At 54.9% G+C, this 18,238-nt stretch overlaps 1 protein-coding gene across 1 annotated transcript in view; it reads right to left on the bottom strand.

Annotated features, from left to right (window-relative positions):
- Notch1 (notch 1) overlaps positions 1–18,238 on the bottom strand; it is a 45,358-nt gene that overhangs the window by 3,950 nt on the left and 23,170 nt on the right. Inside the window, exons 6-31 of the mRNA XM_005346242.2 lie at positions 17,937–18,170; positions 17,213–17,368; positions 16,910–17,095; positions 16,505–16,618; positions 15,657–15,770; positions 15,135–15,368; positions 14,941–15,051; positions 14,245–14,437; positions 13,646–13,791; positions 13,337–13,450; positions 11,428–11,547; positions 10,973–11,125; positions 10,100–10,328; positions 9,373–9,574; positions 8,440–8,593; positions 8,122–8,306; positions 7,570–7,702; positions 7,106–7,363; positions 6,913–7,025; positions 5,495–6,066; positions 4,893–5,294; positions 3,709–3,857; positions 2,613–2,829; positions 2,312–2,399; positions 2,056–2,221; positions 680–975 (exon numbers count right to left, since the gene is read on the bottom strand). Coding sequence (XP_005346299.1) covers positions 680–975; positions 2,056–2,221; positions 2,312–2,399; positions 2,613–2,829; positions 3,709–3,857; positions 4,893–5,294; positions 5,495–6,066; positions 6,913–7,025; positions 7,106–7,363; positions 7,570–7,702; positions 8,122–8,306; positions 8,440–8,593; positions 9,373–9,574; positions 10,100–10,328; positions 10,973–11,125; positions 11,428–11,547; positions 13,337–13,450; positions 13,646–13,791; positions 14,245–14,437; positions 14,941–15,051; positions 15,135–15,368; positions 15,657–15,770; positions 16,505–16,618; positions 16,910–17,095; positions 17,213–17,368; positions 17,937–18,170 — 5,039 coding nt within the window. The remainder of the gene's footprint in view (positions 1–679; positions 976–2,055; positions 2,222–2,311; positions 2,400–2,612; positions 2,830–3,708; positions 3,858–4,892; positions 5,295–5,494; positions 6,067–6,912; positions 7,026–7,105; positions 7,364–7,569; positions 7,703–8,121; positions 8,307–8,439; positions 8,594–9,372; positions 9,575–10,099; positions 10,329–10,972; positions 11,126–11,427; positions 11,548–13,336; positions 13,451–13,645; positions 13,792–14,244; positions 14,438–14,940; positions 15,052–15,134; positions 15,369–15,656; positions 15,771–16,504; positions 16,619–16,909; positions 17,096–17,212; positions 17,369–17,936; positions 18,171–18,238) is intronic.

Raw genomic sequence — 18,238 nt, 5'->3', positions numbered from 1 at the left:
GTAGACCAGGCTGGTCTCGAACTCACAGAGATCCGCCTGCCTCTGCCTCCCGAGTGCTGGGATTAAAGGCGTGCGCCACCATCGCCCGGCGAAATGGCAAGCTTTTTGACGTCAGGTCTATGCCCCATTGGAGCCTGCTCCAGGGCAGCCTAGAGAATGGGACCTGGTAGCCGGGGTCAACGGCTGGCAGCATACAGGAGTATTTACTAGGGATGGTGCCTGGAGACCCAGGCAACTCAATCTCTAAATCTACCCTGGCTGGCTTCAGGCTTCCAGGCAAAGGCCAGGACCAGCAGCCTCTAAAACTCTCTTCGTGCCGCCATGGGCTATGCCTGCAGCCACAGCTGAATGGGGTGGGACTAGGCTGCAAGGCTATAGCACTGGTCCAGGGGCCTCAAGTCAGGCCATAGCCTGTAGACAGAAGGGTCTTACTGAGGGTAGGGAGGCCCTGCTGCACTCTGTAGGTTTCTCAGAACCACCTTCAGCCAGCTCGCCCAGAGAACGCAGGTGGGGCTTGATGCCCTCTGTAACCTGGACTTTCTTCAATGTGCAGTTTCAGTGTTGAAATGCCAGCTGTTCTTGCCAAGTCACACTTGGAATTAGGGCTTGCAGAACCTATGCCAGTCAGACCACCGCCCCAGATCAGGTCCACTGTCCCCAGGGATGCAGGGCTGCCTACCTGGAAGACACCCTGAGCATCTGCAGAAACAGCTGCATGCAGTGGGGTGCGCCCCATGTTGTCCTGGATGTTGGCATCTGCGCTGGCCTCCAGCAAGCGCTTGGCAGCATCTGAACGAGAGTATCTGGCAGCCAGGTGCAGGGCAGTCTCCCCTGTGCGGTCCGTCTGGTTGTGCAAGCTGGCGCCCTGGTAGATGAAGTCGGAGATGACAGCAGGTGCATCTTCCTCTTCCTCACTATTGCCTGTCTCAAGGCCCCCTCCACTGCAGGAGGCGATCATGAGGGGTGTGAAGCCATCTGCAGAGAGGAGAGAGACAGGGGTGGGCATGGAAGTGGTGGTATCGGCCTCAGGGAGGGTCAGTACCCAGCCATGGCCATGGCAGCCCTGCTACAGCCTTCAGTTCAAGGGACAGTTGTGGGGACAGACACACACCTCTCAGCACACAGTGGCTACTGGGGGCTGTTAAAGTTACCTTGAGTTTCTGCAGGATAGAGCCCTAGTATAGCTACCAATCTGTAGTATGGAGTGATGAAGACCCCTCTAGTTTTACCTCCTGACCTGCCCTTCAAAGAGGATACCCTTCATTGAAGATCCATCCAGGAAAAAGACAAGAAAAATGTACTTTAAAAGTCACTATTGGGCAAATGAGATGGCTCCATGGGTAAAGGCCTTTGCTGCCATTCCAGAAAACCTAAGCTTGATCCCCGGGAGCCACAAGGCAGAAAGAGAGAATGAACTCATGCAAGTTGTCCTCTGGCCCCCACATGTGCACACTATGGCACATGTGTGCCCCTCACACTTGAATAAATGCTTTAAAATATAATAAAATAAGGGCTCAACAGTTAGAGCACTGGCTGCTCTTCCAGAAGACCTGGGTTCAATACCCAGCACCCATACAGCCGCTCACAACAATCTATAATTCTAGTTCCAGGGGATCAAATAGCCTCTTCTGGCTTCCACAGACACTAGGCATGCACATGGTACACAGACATGTATGTATAAGCAGAACCATGCACATAAAATAATATATATACACACATATATTTTACATACATATATTCATATAATTTAAAAAGTCAACACTTTAGCTAGTCATGGGGGCCTCACCTATAAACCCAGCATACTAGAAGCTGAGACAGAAGAATCATATTTGGGGCCCAGCTTCAAAAAACAAAGGAAAAAAATCAACACTTGGATGTATTGCAAAGCAGCATTTCATGAAAAAGTATACTGTGGGGGCAGTGGTGCTGCTAGGCAGAGCTATTCAACGAGTCAACCCTTCTCAAGTCCTACTGGCCTCTAAGTCTATGCTAGTGTGTGTGTGTGTGTGTGTGTGTGTGTGTGTGTGTGTGTGTGTGTGTCTCCAGTGGCCTTACCTGGTCCTCGGACATTAACATCCATGCAGTCAGCGTCCACCTCACCCTGAGGCGGTGTTGGGGCCATGGCAGACATGCGTAAGTCGGCGGCATCCAGGTGCTGCTGGGTCCACTGCCGGTGGTCAGTCTGATCATCCAGGTCAGGAAGAACCACTGGCTCCTCAAACTGAATTTGGACAGAGTAAGCAGAGCCTCATCACTGGGGGACCAGGTGGGAAGTGCCGCCCAGGGAAGCCTCGGAGCCTGCTGGACTTACCCGGAACTTCTTGGTCTCCAGATCTTCGTCCCCCCACTCGTTCTGATTGTCGTCCATCAGGGCACCGTCTGAGGCATTCTTCAGGGGCCTGGGTAAGGGCATGGGGAGACTGAGCAGGGGCTCCAGGGAGTGCCCTGTAGCCACAGTACCTATGGACATCCTCTACATGCAGGTGGGCTCAGAGTGAGGACAGGGAGCGATGGGCCCAGGGGCTTGCAGGAGGTAATCACCCCCACCCACCCACCCACCCTGCTACTCACTCACCCCCCACACACACATAGTGGGAGCAGTGTCCACTCACTTGAGGCCGACAGAGTCCTCGCCGAGGGGCTCTCTTCGCTTCTTCTTGCTGGCCTCTGACACTTTGAAGCCCTCGGGGAACCAGAGCTGGCCATGCTGCCGCCGGCGCTTGCGGGACAGCAGTACTCCACAGCCCACAAAGAACAGGAGCACGAAGGCGGCGGCTGCCACGTACATGAGGTGCAGCGGCGGGGGCACGGAAGGCTCCACCGTCTCACCTGCGGGCAGGGGCGGCAGGCAAGCACCCCACGTCAGGCGTGGTGATGCTGTGGGCCGGCGGGGGGAGGCGGACTGGCTCCACGGCCAGTTCCTCCTCACCCACTCTCCTCCATCCCACCCCCCAAAATAAGGTCATTTTCTACGTGATTAATCAGAATTGCAAACTATCGCTAAATTCTCTCCTGCACCAGCCGATCTGTCTGGAGACAGTGCTCACTTCTCCCCTTTCGAGGAGGAGGATTAGCGAACTTCAAATCGCTGCGCTCGCATTGAGCTGTTAAGACAAAGGATTTAGGGGGATTTTCAAGATACAAACTTCAACACTTCACATGACACCGATCAATTCTCCCTCTCTCTTAAAAAAAAAAACTGTAATGATTTTGAAATAATACCCAACAAAGAAAAATCAGGGGTAAAGAATGGGGAGACAAAAAAGCTCCCCCACACTTTCTGGTATATGTGTACAACTAAGCTTTATCTATGGCTGTTAGCATCCACAGGGAGGGAAGGCCATCAGGAAAATTCCAGAAAAGCACTCCCTGAGCTCTGGAGGGCAGTTGGCACAAGGAGTGAGAGACAGGCTGTGCCCCTCCCAGACAGACTCCAGCAACCCATCCCTGAAGAAGCAGGGCTGGGGAGTACGACGCTCACTTAAATTTTTTTTTTTAATGTGTGTATGTTTTGCCTGCATGTACGTCTGTGGAACCCTGAGCATGCCTGGTGCCTGAGAAGGTCAGAAGGTGTCAGATCCCCTGGGATTGGAGTTACAGAGAGTTAAAAGATACCATGTGGATTGTGAGATTTGAACCGGGGTTCTCTGCCAGTTCTCAGCCAGCATCCTTAACTACCAAGTCTTCCTTCCAACCATGACCACTCACTCTTTACGGCCTCGATCTTGTAGGGGATATTGAGGTTGCCCAGTGAAGCCAGCGCGCCCAGGAAGGCGGCCACATCGGTGGCACTCTGGAAGCACTGTGAGTATGACTGGACACATTGCCGGTTGTCGATCTCCAGGTAGACAATGGAGCTGGGAACACACACATCGGGTTGAGATCAGACATAGCCTAGCATGCTGCCTGCACACCTATCACCCTGATCCAGAGAGCATGTCTGACAACAATAGCCCTGCAATTGGACGGTCTCTCTGCAGCCCCGTTTTCAGCACTTAGCAGGGGCTCATCCCACTGCCCAACATGTCTTTCAGCCTTGCCCCTTAGGTACCACAGCACCCCTTTGCTTCAACTCAGAGAAGAGAATGTCCTCAGGCACCCATGGCCCTCTTGAAAGCAGTATGTGATGCCCCACAGAAGTGCAGGGATGCAATTGTGGGTTATTCCTCAGAACTCCCCAGGGAGTGGCTTGAGGCAACAGCAGCATCGGATGCCAGAGAGGTGAGACTCTCATGCCAGCCGGGTTACCCACTCTCAGGCTCTGGCCCCTCAAACACAGGATTCTAATACAGCCTCCAGGTGACAATACATTTCTGACCTCTACTGCAGTTCCATGCCAAGGAAATCAGGACTAAGAACCACTGGGGTCAGGAGACACTAAGGTGCCATTCTGGGACCCTCAAATGCAGGGTGTGGGGGAGGCATAACTTGGCCTCGTTGGTGCTTCTCTGCTCATCCCCATGTGGCTTCGTGAAGCATCCACGAGATGCCCTCACTCACTGCCACCCTTGGGTCTTCAGCTGTCAAGGCTCAGCAACAACGCCCTCTTCATTCCCCACCTGCCTCCTCTGCAGTGCGGGTAAGGGGGCTGTAGAGACTGAGGTGCAGGCTTGGTCTAGGATGACTTAGCTTCAGGGAACACCCTGGAGGCTTTAATCAGGTTGGTCCCAATTAATCACCTGGTACATAGTGGGGCCTCAAAACCTCAAGCTTGGCAAAGAGTAAAGCCTGCCAGGTGCCTGAAGAGGGGTGACCTCAGCACTGCAGATCCCTTTTGACCATAAGTTGGGGTGAATACTATCTTCCCAGAGTTCACCTCCAGGACTGAGCTGGCAACAGGGTCCCGGGACATGGGAAATAGCCCACGGCGGCTGGATCTGGTGCTCACTCACCCCCGGATGTCCATGGGGTCCAGTTCCCTGCGTTGGCGGCCCCCACTGGTGCCGGGAAGCAGCGAAGAGGTGGTCCAACCCACAGCGGAGCGCTTGATAGGGTGCTTGCGCAGCTCCTCCTCGCGGCCATAGTAGGGGAAGATCATCTGCTGGCCTTGCGCGTCACGCTTGAAGACCACGTTGGTGTGCAAGACATGGCTGAGTTCCCGCAGGAAGTGGAAGGAGTTGTTGCGTAGCTGCTCAGGGGGAAGCAACACCACCAACACCAACGTGCCGGCTGCTAGCTGCTCGGGCACGTGTTCTGCGCAGTCCAGTCCGTCCCACTCACACTCGGCGCTGTTGCAGCCCTGGTCGCAATGGCCGTCACTGAAGTGGTCCTTGCAATACTGGTCATACAGGGGGCTGAGGGATTACGGGACACACTCAGTTTTATCCCAGTCTGTGGGTCTCACACCCACCCTGACCAGCCCAGACCTGGGAAACGTGCTTGGTATCCCCTAAGGGCAGGGGTAGACATTGGCCTCAGGTTCCCGGTATTTAGTCCTTCCTCCCCCAGCTATCTGCTGAGCCCTGGGATTCTGAAGCAACCCAGCCTTACTTACTTGCACTGCCCTTCGGTTTGCTGGCAGTCAAAGCCATCAAAGAGGCAGCCAGGTGAGTTGCACTGCCTGTCACAGTGGCCGTCACTGAAATACTTCCAGCACTGCAGGGACTGTGTGCAGTTTTTCCAAGGGTCGTTGAAGTTGAGGGAGCAGTCGCCACCATCCCAGCCACATGCGTGGTTGTTGCACTGGAGGTTGCAGACCTTGTTGCCTGCGTCCACCTGGCACTCGGGCAGCTCACAGTCCTCCTCAATCGGTGGCGGGGGAATGTCTCGCCCAGCACCTCCCGTGAAGCTGTAGTCCAGGATGTGGCACAGCAGCCCGTTGAATTTGGCGGGACAAAGGCAGCGGTAGAAAGGGCTCTCGGATGTGGGCTCACAGGTGCCCTGATTGTAGCAGGGGTTGCTACCCACACAGGGGCTGCTGGCCGGAAACTGGCACTCGGGACCAGTGAAGGAGCCCAAGCAGAGGCAGGTGGGACTGCGGGGGCCTGAGATACATGTACCACCGTTGAGGCAGCGCAGACTGCCACAGGTGCGGGCATCATTCTCACACGTGGCGCCCTCAAAACCCTGTGGTGGAGAGAGAGGACGGAGCATTGGATCAGGGTGCTAGGATTCAGGGACACCATGCATCCCAGCCTAGGCCAAGCCACATCCCATGACCTATGAAAGGTGTCTGTGGCCTTTCTCCAGTAACAAGACCCTTGAAACATCCTTGCCACAGGAAGGTCAGAATTGCCAAGGGCTTTGAAACAGAGCGATAGCTGAGTGGGTAGAACCCTAGGAGTTTTTAGAGCCATGAAAAACCAGGCAGACACTGGTCCACTGTATGTGTGAATCCCCGAGGGGTTAACACCCAGTGCAAACACTGCACGCCAGTGCCAGCTCTGAGTGTGACCCGCAACACCTTCCATGCAAGGTGGTAACCATAGGAGATGGCAGGCAGGGTAGGGACCTGGCCCTCCTGATAAGTTCTCATGCCAACCTAAAACTGCTTTAAAATGAACATCTATATAAAAACAAGAGGCTGGCTGGGACCCAGTGCCAGAACATTTGCCCAGAATGTGTGAGGACCTAGATGCCCAATCCAGCAGAGCAGGAAATAAACTTCTTTAAACAGGGTCTTGCTCTGTAGCCTAAGGTAGCCTTGAATGCAGGGCAATCTTTCAGCCTCAGCCCCAGAGGACTAGAATCACAGGCATGTATGTGTTATGCCCACTCAAGTTTAATGAATGAGCTGGGAGAGTGGGCATAAGGGAGCATGGTTCTTGGTCCCTAGCTTCAGCTAGACGCCTTCAGGCTAAACTACTCTGGGTGAGGGTGGGTAAGGGACAGGTCCATTCAATGTAAGATTCAGGGGTTCTGGCACCCTCAGACACGGCACCCTAGCAGCTGCACAGGGCCAGGGGCACCTACCGCAGGGCACCTGCAGATAAATCCACGGGCGGTGTTGGAGGCCACGGCACAGACACCCCCATTCTTGCATGGTTTGCCCCTGCAGCCATTGATGACTGACTCACAGCGGCGTCCTGGGTGAGAAGACAGTAAGGAGCATGCCCTGCTGCCACTGCCCGTCCCCCCATTCGGCCCACCTGCCCAAGGCACGCACCAGTGTGGCCAGCCCGGCACTCGCAATGGAAGTCATTAACCCGCTGCACGCAGTCCTGGGTGCCACGCGGGTCACAGGGATTGGAGAGACACTCGTTGACATCGCCCTCACACCGCTCCCCGACGAAGCCTGGTGGGCAGGTGCAGCTATAGCCACCCACCTGGTCCACACAGGTGCCATTGTTGAAGCACTTGGGGCTTCGAGTGGCAGGGTCAAGGTGGGGGTGGCAGTCATCAACATTGATCTCACAGTGTACACCTGCAGAGTGACCAGGGACATTATCAAGGGACGGTACTGGCTGTACTCTGTCCTATGTGGTCCAGCACAGCAGTTAGGAACCAGGACCCAAAGAAAGCAGCACAGCGCCAGTGAAGTCCATCTTCCTACTAAGATTGGTCCCACAAGGCGAGATGGAATGAGCTCTGGCTGGATCCTCGTCACCCTACCCAGGTCCCCATTCTTACCCTGTGTACCCCTGGGGCAGGAGCACTTGTAGGTGTTGGTCAGATCGATGCAGGTCCCCCCGTTTTGGCAGGGCTGGGACAGACACTCGTTGATCTCCTCAGAACAGTTAGCTCCGTGATAGCCAGCCACACACTGTAGAAATGGCACAGGCCACAGCTTGGTTGGAGTCAGGGTACACACTCAGGCCTACACTGGCAGTCTGAATGGGGGCTCTACCTAGCAGACCCTAGGTAGGACCTCGGTAAATTAAAGTCACTGTCCAAGGTGGGGAGGGGACAACCCCTGGTCCCACAGGGGTGAGGTCTTGGAGCAGGAGTTGGGTAGCATAAAGCTCTCTAGGAAGAGTACCCCGGGCCACTGCTTGCACCTCCTCTTGCAGCACATCTGCAATGTGAATGGATCCTGCCCAGGTGTGTGACACCTTGCTCTAAGAAGACACTGGACTCAGTCGGCCATGATACACCAGGTCCCAGCTCCAAAGCCCTCCTGCGGCAACACTCATGCCAATAACCCCTGCCCCGCGCCACCCCCCACTTCAAGACAGCCCATACCTTGCAGGAAAAGCCACCGAGGTAGTCAGTGCAGGTGGCTCCATTCTGGCACGGGTTAGGTGAGCACTCGTCCACCTCATCCTCACAGTAACTGCCGGTGTAGCCCGCCTGGCAGTGGCAGTAATGCTTGTCTTCCTCATCCACACAGAGGCCTCCGTGCTGGCACAGGAGGGTGACGTCGATGCCTGTGGGGACCAGACGAAAAGGAGCTGAGACTTGGGTCGTGACTTCCAGGACGACTACTGCCCACGTCCTCCTGACCTGGTAGGCCTGGCCTGGGCCGAGCCAGCGCAAGGACAGACGGGCTGGGCCAATTACCTCGCTTCTGTGCAGCCACCTCGCAGGACACGCTGAGCACGTCGCAATTGAAGCCAGTCCAGCCACTACGGCACTCACAGTGGTACTGCGTGTTGGTCTGCCAGCACTTGCCACCGTTCTTGCAGGGAGCCGAGTCGCACCAACGCACAAGGTTCTGAGGACACAGACAATCGTCAGCCTCTTCCCCCACCAACTCTGACTGCCAGGGACTTCCTCTTGCCCTGGTCCTGGCCAGCTCTGAGTAGCGCAGCGGTTCTCAGCCTTCCTAAGGCTGGGACCCTTTAGTACAGTTCCTCATGTTGTGGTGACCCCAACCATAAAATAATTTCATTGCTCCAGCATCACTGTGATCTTGCTGCTGTCGCAGACTGTAATGTAAATATCAGATATGCAGGAGATCTAAAATGCAACCCCTGTGGGGGTTGTTGACCCAAGGTGAGACCCACTGGAGGGGGATATTCTGTTCCTCCCTCACCTCCTCTTACATCAGTTCAGAGAGAATGTCACCTAAGAACTCCCAGTCACCGGGCTCACAGACACCTGCCCCGGGAGCACTCTGGGCACACATGGATCACCATGTCTCCCTTGCTCTCCTTCAAGGCCCTCTGCAAAGTCAGAATGTCTACTGCCTTCCCTTGGACATCCTCCAAGAAGGGAGCATGCCCCCAGGCTGCTTTAGATAAATGGCCATATAATACATTCCATAGATGCAAGAGCCTGGCATCCCCACCCACTCTCTCCCTTAGAAAAACCCATCCTGGCATTTTCCCAGAGAATGTGGGTCCACTCTGGCCCCATAAACCCATAATGACCCCTGGGAGCCCTCTCTGCTCCTGTGTCCCTGGCCTTCTGAAGGCAGCATGGCCAAGGGCTGGGCACCGGGCAGTGGAGAGTCCTAGGTCCTCGGGGTCATACTTTGCAGCCTCGGCTCACCTGGCAGTTGAGGCCAGTGTAGCCCTGTGGGCAGGTGCACTTATAGGTACCATAGCTGTCTTGGCAGGTGCCACCGTGCAGACAGGGCCGTGAGTCACACTCATTGACATCATACTGGCAGTAGCTGCCTGTGAAGCCAGGTGGACACAGACAGGTGAAGGAGTTGATGCCATCCACACAGGTGCCACCATTGAAGCAGGAGCTGCGGAGGTAGACAGGAGCAGAGGAGAGTGAGGGAGTGTGCTAAGGTCCTTGCCTGGAGAAGTCAACGCCATGCTAGCCTGGCTACAACACTCACGTCACGACCAGAGATTTTACAGCATACAGGTACATGACGGTTAAAAAAGAAAAAAAAAAATCAAGGGCAAAATCAGAATACTATAGGAAACACATTGCAAACCAGGCGTGAGATTGACATTTAACATTAAGCTTCCTGGCAATCAGGGCAAAGGGGGAAATAAGATGGATTATAGAGCTTCTGTTTAGTAGGAGGCTGGCTCACCAATTCCTCTGGATAAACTTCCTTGTTCTAAGTCACTGGAGGTCACAATGGCCCTTTTAGGAGGGACACCGTAGTATAATGAACAATGCTGGACTCAACTCAATTAGGGCTGAATGCCCACTGGGTCTGGGCAAGACACTTGCTTGAGGTGCCATGCTGTGAGTCCCTCTGTGCCCCCCACCATCCATTCCTCTCCCTGCCTCAGCCCAGGCTGGCGGGACCCACCTCTCGGTGCAGTCAGGTGTGTTATTCTCGCAGTGGATGCCGTTGAAGCCCGCGGGGCAGGTGCACGTGTAACTGTCCACGCAGTCGGTGCAGTTGGCACCATTTCGACAGGGATTGCTGGCACATTCGTTGATATCCTCCTCACAGAAGGCGCCCTGGAAGCCAGGCAGGCAGTCGCAGAAGGCCGTGTTGATGCCATCAGTGCAGGAACCCCCATTGTGACATGGGTCTGAAGGGACAAACGGATGAGCCTTAGGGTGGCCAGGGCTCGCAGCAAGCCTCTGAGAACACCAGTCAGTGGGGCCACTCACTCCAGGCTGATCCCAGCTCTGAGTCTGGGCTCTGCTCCACATACCTCCCTTCCCCCAGACCCAAGGCAGTGGGGAGACAAGAATTCATCAGCTTTGCAGACCAGCCATGGGGAAATTCATCTTCCTACACACACCCTGATGGTGCCAGGCAGACCCTCAATCTCTCTAAGTCTTAGCTTTGACTCAGGATGGGGGCAACCCAGAGCCCTGCAAAACTCAGTGGGTCCTGACAAGAGCCAAGTGTCAAGGTTAAATACAGTTAGGCCTATGCCATCATTGCGAAGCGCCTGGCACCTCTGTTCCATGCCATTCAATTGGGTTGGGCAATCTAGCTGCAAAGCCTTTTGGAGCCGCATTGCTCGGCCCATGTGGAGCACGCAGTGGTGCCCAACAGCCACCTCTTGGTCTGAGGGCACAGCTACCCACAGCCCTGAAACTGACATCACTGGCTGTCACTGGATGCCAGGACTAATGTCCCATCTCAGATTCGGCAGCTCACTGCCATGCGTGCCTAAGGGACAGACGCCGAAACGTCGGGTGGACAGAGCTGGGTACCACTTACTGGGCCGGCAGTCATCGATGTCACTCTCACAGTTGCGACCTGTGTAGCCAGCCTGGCAGAGGCAGCGGTAACTGCCATTGGTGTTCTGGCAGGAGGCCCCGTGGCGACATGGACTCTTCACACACTCATTGATGTCAATCTCACAGGTTTGACCTGTTAGGACAAGATCCAGTTGGCTACCCTGCCCCTGTCCTCTGAGCCTCTGCCCTATCTGGTCTTTCTACCTGAAATGCTACTTGCTGACCTCTGGGAAAAAGAAAGCTACAGAGTCAAGATGGGAAGGGCCACCCAAGGTCACCTCCTGCTTTTGGAGCTTCCCAGAGCAGGTGGCTCAGTACCTATGGGCTCATCTCTGGAGACTGGCGCCTACTCCCTCCTGACCTAGAGCTGGCCGGGGCTCTTGACTTCCCACCCACCACCACTGCCCCAGTCTGGTGGAACCAGGCAAGCCTTACCCTGCCAGCCTGTGGGACAGACACAGGAAAAACTCTCAAAGTCCTCAGACTCCTTGCACACCCCGCTGTTTTTGCAAGGGCTGGCGGCACACGGGGCCAGTACCACTTCACATGTGGCTCCTAAGGGGAAAGATACGTAGTTGAACCCAGTGGGCATGACCCATAGCATCTCTCATTGGGGGGGGGTGATATGGGGACCCTGTATGATTGGCCAGCCAGAATCTGATCCTGGGAGGAGTGATAATCACAGACAAGAAGTTAGAGACACAGCAGAAACAAGTCTCTTTCTGAAGCCACTTTCTTTTTAAGCGTATGGTATGTGCATGTGGGGTATGAGTGTGTACACAGACAGAGGCGGACATCAGATGTCTTCTCTCAATTCCGCACGTTACTACTTGGAGACCAAGTCTCAATGAACTGGAAGATTGTCAATTCAGCTAGGCTGGTCAGCCAGTGAGCTCCGAGGATACATCAGTCTCTGCTCCCAAACGTTGGGGTAATGGGCATTTAGTCACACCCTGTCTTCATGTAACTCGGGTCTCAAGTTTCCACAGCCAGCACTCTTCCTCCATGAGCTGCCTACCTAGCCCCTGAAGCCACCTCTTGTCTCTCAAACTCTCCAAGATGAAGCCTGGGCCTTGCCCAACCAGAAAACCTCAAAACAAGACCCATCCTACAACAGGTGGTTAAGCCTGGTGAACCCTAGCCTGTTCCCTTCCAGGAAAAGCCCTGCCTGCAGCCAGTCCCGAGGCTTTAGATCCCAGAAGCCATTGTGGCTACTCCAAGCACATCCTACTTGTTGGGGAGCAAGGGGTGCAGCCTCATGCCAGGACAGTGAATCCGATAACCGCCTGGGGGAGCCATATGCACCCACGCTCCTTGTAATCCAGGCTAGCTTTCCTGTTTATGGCTATGGTTGGCTCCACAGCTGAGCAAGGAAGCCTTATCTTCCTTGTCTCCCACCGTGTCCGTAGCCTGCTGGTGTGAGTCTCCAGGGCCCCTATCTCTATCGGTTTCCACGGTGACCTGGGCAGACAGGAACTTTGACAGAGTTTCCGACAATTGTGCAAAGGGAAGCAGGAAGCAGGCCAGCAGGAAGCAGGTCAGCATGGCTTGACTCCTCCCGCCAGCCCCGATAGCAACAAGACCTAGAGGAACACGGGGTTCGCCCAGCTGCTGACAGTTTCCTCACTGACCAACACAGGAGACAAAATCCAGGCCCTTTAACTTTTGTCAAAATAAATAAAAAAAAAAAACCCAGCATCCTGGTCACCAGCTGCCAGACATCATAAGAGGGACCCTCCCCTCCAACTTCAGAGACCCACTTGGGATGTCCAGAGACCAGCAGCATGAAGCCACCAGTACCCAGTGGCAGCAGTATCAGGAGCTGAGGGGGTTGGGGGGGGGGCAATGTGGCCATGGCTTTCATGTTCGTTGCTTTGCTCATCTCTCCTGCAAGGGGTCCACTTCTCGCCATTCCTCAGGCAGTGCCCATGGCAGGAGCTGCTTCTGTTCATCTGAACAGAGAGCTCCTTATCCCCTCACACAAAGAAGCTGCCATCAAAGGCATCTCAGGCCCAGCCGGCAGAGGAGAGCAGCCAGGCCCCTCAGAAGCACAGGGTGGACACTAATTCATGCACTGTCTACTGGCCCCCTGGGCTTTCCCCAGAGGAGTCCAGCACACATCTCACTCCGAGCCTGCCAGATAAACACCTGGACATACACACCCTGGTATCTGAGTCCTTCCAGGCATCCTCTATAGAGACCCTATCCCTAGACCCAGGCCCAAGCGCTGCAGGACCTAAGGCTCTCAGCAAGAAGCAGAACCTTCTAAAATGCCTGGTGATCCCAATACTCTTAGTCCCACTAGCTACCATCAGAGCCCATTACACCCCTTGGCTGCTTGTACCTGTATAGGGTAGAGGGCAGTTGCACTTGTACCCGGCGACATCATCAATGCAGGTCCCCTGGTTCAGGCAGGGGTTGGAGGCACACTCGTTGATGTTGGTCTGGCAGTTAGGGCCTGTAAGAATAGAAGCAAGAGTGGGTGGGCCTGTGCCTCTCCCCTATGCATTTACTCTAGAGAATCAGAGGCCCAGCCTGAGACATCAGCAGCTCTTGTGTATCAGGTGAACCAAGGAGAAGATACTATGGGCTGTATTGCCAGCCCCAGGTCACCCAGGGGACCCCACTGGGCTGTGCCACCCACCGTACTTACCACTGAAGCCTTCTCGGCAGGTGCACACGTAGCCACTGGTCATGTCTTTGCAGGTGCCACCGTTGACACAAGGGTTCGACTCACACTCGTTGTTGTTGATGTCACAGTTTGTTCCACTCCACCCAGGGGCACAGTCACACTTGTACCTACACAGAAGACTGAGCTGCAGCCCGGGCTCAGAGCACATCATCTACTGGGACACTCTCAAGGTGAGCTGGAGATAACCACTTTGTCCAAAACCATGAAAGGGCTCCAGACTGGGACAATGTGAATGTGACAAAGTACTGACCTTCTGTGTAAAACTTTATTAGTTTCAATAAAGACTTTAATAGTCCATTCACCTATCCACGTCCCCTCCACCCTGCACCGGACAAAGGGCTGCTGTCCTTATCATAAGTGTCAGAAGACTGCTTCAGCTGCCACAGTGGGTTTAGGGTACTTGTGGCTGTATCTTCAGCTGATGCTGGCCAATGAGGACCCAGAGCAGGCATACTGGGAAGATGCTGGGGGCTGACCTCAAGACCATTGGAGCACACATCCACCCGGCCTGTGTCTGCCCCAGGCTTCGATCTGATACCTCCCGTGCCAGCCTGCCGTACCCGTTGAGGCCATCCCGGCAAACCCCGTGGATGCAGGGGTTGCTGTTGCACTCGTTGACTTCGGACAGACACGTGGGATCGTGGTAGCCTTCGGGGCAGCGGCAGGTGAAGCCAGCGATGCCATCCTCACAGGTACCCCCATTGTGGCAGGGGCTGCCTGCACACTCATCAATGTTGACGTTGCACATGCTCCCTGTGGGTGGGGAGGGACTCAGATACCAGGCCTGCCTCCCGGAGCCCACCCCTCCCTTTCTGAGCCTCAGTTTCCCCATGCTCATCTGTGAAATCCTGAGCTATGGTAAACTGCTTTATGTAGCAACGAGCCACAGGACTGTAGCTCCAGTAGCTTCAGGTTCTCATGTGTTCCAGCCTAGCTACAGACCCATTAGGTAGCTGAGGATGACCTAAACTTCTCCTCTTCTCGCTTTCAATGTCAGAGTGCTAGGGTTACAAACATACGCCACTGCGTCTGGTTTATGTGGCGGCAGAACTGAACCCATGGCTTCATGCCTGGTAGACCAACATCTCGTCAACTGAGCCACTCTTCAGACCAGCTTTACTATAGTCTTGAGACCCATTCTCTTCTGCTGTCCCCCTAGGGTCGTGTCATCCATCTTCTGCTAACTACAGAGATCCTCCCAGACCTGAACCATCTAACTCTACGGTTGACCTTGACCTCTGACTTCAGCCATTCACCTGTGTAGCCTGGCTCGCAGGCGCACTCATAGCCGTCAATCTTGTCCAGACAGGTGCCTGAGTCGCAGGGGTTGCTGGCACAGTCATCCAAGTTGATCTCACAGTTGGGTCCTAGGGTCATGTGACACATGGGTCAGCTAGCTTCCAAGCTGAGCCCCGCCCTTTCCCACCCATTGCCAGCTCTGGCCAGTCACCTGTGGTTCCCTTGAGGCATAAGCAGAGGTAGGAGTTGTCGCGGTCCTGGCAGGTGCCCCCGTGGCGGCATGGCTGGCTGTGACACTCATTAATGTTGGTCTCACAGTGATGGCCCGTGTAGCCTGGCTGGCAGAGGCAGGTAAAGGTGGCCACACCATCCTTGCAGGAACCATAGTGACAGGGGTCAGGGTCACATTCATCGATGTCCACCTCACAGTGGGTCCCCGTGTAACCTAGATCACAAGAAGGGTGGGCACAGGTGAGCTTCAGGGCCAAGTAACTCCCTCAACACTTAGCTGGACATACATTGGGAAACCACTGAGCCATTCCGGGGTCACTGCCAGGTCACTGATGGATGTAGAGGTGTCATATACCCTGGGATATCCTTATTACTCCTGCCTGGAATCAAAACTGAGCAAAGTTCCTGATCCTCAGATCAGATGACCGCAGACTAAGGCCTCCCCAGTCTCCTGGCCTCTTCCTACCATCTAGCCCCAGAGATCCCACACTGCCTCTTATACCTTCTGTGCACACACAGGTGTAGGTGTTGGGCCCATCCAGACACTTGGCACCATTCTTGCAAGGTGTGCTGGCACACTCATCCACATCATACTGGCACAAGTGCCCGCTGAAGCCTGTGGTCAGGGAAGAGGAGATGGTTACATCTGATCATATCTTAGCCCCTTGGTCGCTACCCACAAACCTTAGCGTTAGCTGAATGCCTGCCTACATGGGCTCCCGAGAGGGTGCTTTGGCTCTAGGTATAGATGACCTGAAGGCTTCTACCTGCCTCTTGTATCCTGCCCCTTACACCCTGCCCCTCTGATCAGAGGTCCCTGTTCAGCACTGCTCGGTGGCTGCCTCCCTGGCCCAACAGAGGGTCCTTTTCCCCAAACCGCCTCTGGTTGCTATGGTTACAGCTGCGCTAGGCTGTGAATGGGGCTCCCCTGGCTCAACCATGTCTAGGATGGCTGATTTACATCTCAGAAGGCCCAAGGCCTTGTCCAGTCCTGGGGTAGGCAAGACACCCTCCATCTCAGTTCCTCCAAGTCCTCCCCATCCCTATTAGGTCAGATCCCCATGCTATGTCCTCACTCCCCACGACCATCCAGAAGCAGACATGGGGAGAGCCAAGCAGGTGGGCCCTCCTATCTCAGAGGTACCGCTCTTCATCATCCTTCCCTCTTTCAGTAAAGGTTTTCAGGTGCCAGACTCCCTACATCTCAGCATGGGCTCAATTGCCCACTGCCTTCACCTTTGAGGAAGACCTGAAAACATCCTGGTCAACTCACAAGGCAAAGTCCTCCCTCAGAGTAGTCTGGGAGGAGATCAAGAGGACGCAGGTCCTGTGGTAAGCAGGTGGCCTCACCTTTGGGGCACTGACACAGGAACTCGTTGATCTTGTCCATGCAGTGGCCATTGTGCAGGCAGGGGCTGCTGGCACACTCATCCGTGTTGATCTCACAGTACACACCCTCATAACCTGTGGACGGGAGATGGTGACACTGAGGATGGCTTCAGTAGGCCCTACTAGAGCCCTCCCCCAACTGAAGATATGAGACAGAAGTGACCCTCCCTCATACCGTCCTAGTATGCCAGCCCACTTGGGTTCGGGTCTGTATCTGCTCTGCTTTGTCCTGTTCACCTAGTCTCAGTTCCCCATGTGCTGCCTGCCAACCCTGACAGAAGCCTTACTCGAAGCTATCCAGCCTCGACTCAGTCTCCGGCTCCCTGCTCTTGGCAGCCCCCAGGGCAGGAGGCAGCAGAAACATACCCGGCATACATATACACTGGAATTCCCCAATCTGGTCCAGGCAGGTGGCATCATTCTGACACGGGTTGGAGATGCACTCATTGACATCGATCTCACAGCGGGGCCCCGTGTAGCCCTGTAGACACTGGCACTCAAAGGAACCCAGGGTGTTGATGCACTTGCCCGCATGCTCACAGGGGTTGGCACCTGGTGGGGGAGGCACAGATGAGGGTTGATCTGGCCTTCTGGCCTCCAGATCATCTGCAATGCCCCAGCCCACGTCATCAAACTGGTGGATCTCCAGGACAGGTCACCTGCACCTACCCAGAGCACATTCATCCACGTCCTGGCTGCAGGCTGGCCCCGTGTACCCGGAGGGGCAAGTGCAGATGGCCTTGCCATTGACAGGGTTGGTGTCACAGTTGGATCCCTCGTTGCAGGGGTTGCTGATGCATGCATCATTGAGGTGGCACAGCAGACCTAGACAGAGCAGCCGTGATGAGTGCTCATTGCTTTTCCCTACTGACTGGCTGTTGCAGCTGGCTCATCCTCACCCAACACTCTGAAATGAATCTCTGTGATTCATTCAAGCAACCCATAACATCCCATAATGCTTGGATCACTGCAAGTATCTTGTCAAGGTCTACCTGGTCATGAGAGCCACAGCTTTATCTGCATTTTTTGTTTTGTTTTGTCTTGTCTTTTGGTTGGTTGTGCTTTTCTGAGACAGGGTCTCTCTCGTATTCCAGGATGGATTCAAGTTTGCTATACAGCTAAAGAAGACCTTGAACTTTCGGTCCACTGTTCCCTGAGTGCTAGACCAATAGGCATATGCCACCACCACCCACACAGCTGATGTGGCACTGAGAGTTGAATCTAGGGCCTTGTGCATGCCAGGCAAGCACTCTACCAGCTGAGCCACGTGCCCAGCCCTGTAGCTGTGTTGGAGTGAAGCTGGTCCTGCCATTTCACTCGCAGTGCCCCAGGTGTGTGCAGCCAAGATTGACAAGCCAACCAAGCTTGCCTTCTCCTCGGAGACTCCACTCACCCGTGCGCCCATGTGGACACTCGCAATAGAAGGAGGCCACGCGGTCGTGGCAGGTGGCACCCTGGAAACAGGCGGCACTGGCACAGTCATCGATGTTCTCACTGCAGTCTTCCCCGGTCCAGCCATTGACACACACGCAGTTGTAGCCGCCGTGTGTATTGTGGCAGGTTCCACCATTCTGGCAGGCATTGGGCATCAGCTGACACTCATCCACATCCTCTGTGCAGTACTGACCTGGGAGGACCACAGGACCATCAGCCTCAGGGGATGCTACGTGCTGAGCATCCTCTGTGCAGACTGAC

The sequence above is a fragment of the Microtus ochrogaster genome, chromosome 4, assembly GCF_000317375.1.
Source record: "Microtus ochrogaster isolate Prairie Vole_2 chromosome 4, MicOch1.0, whole genome shotgun sequence".
Lineage (NCBI taxonomy): Eukaryota > Metazoa > Chordata > Mammalia > Rodentia > Cricetidae > Microtus > Microtus ochrogaster.
The sequence above is the reverse complement of the archived record's forward strand: the minus strand, read 5'-3'. Positions and strand labels throughout refer to the sequence as shown.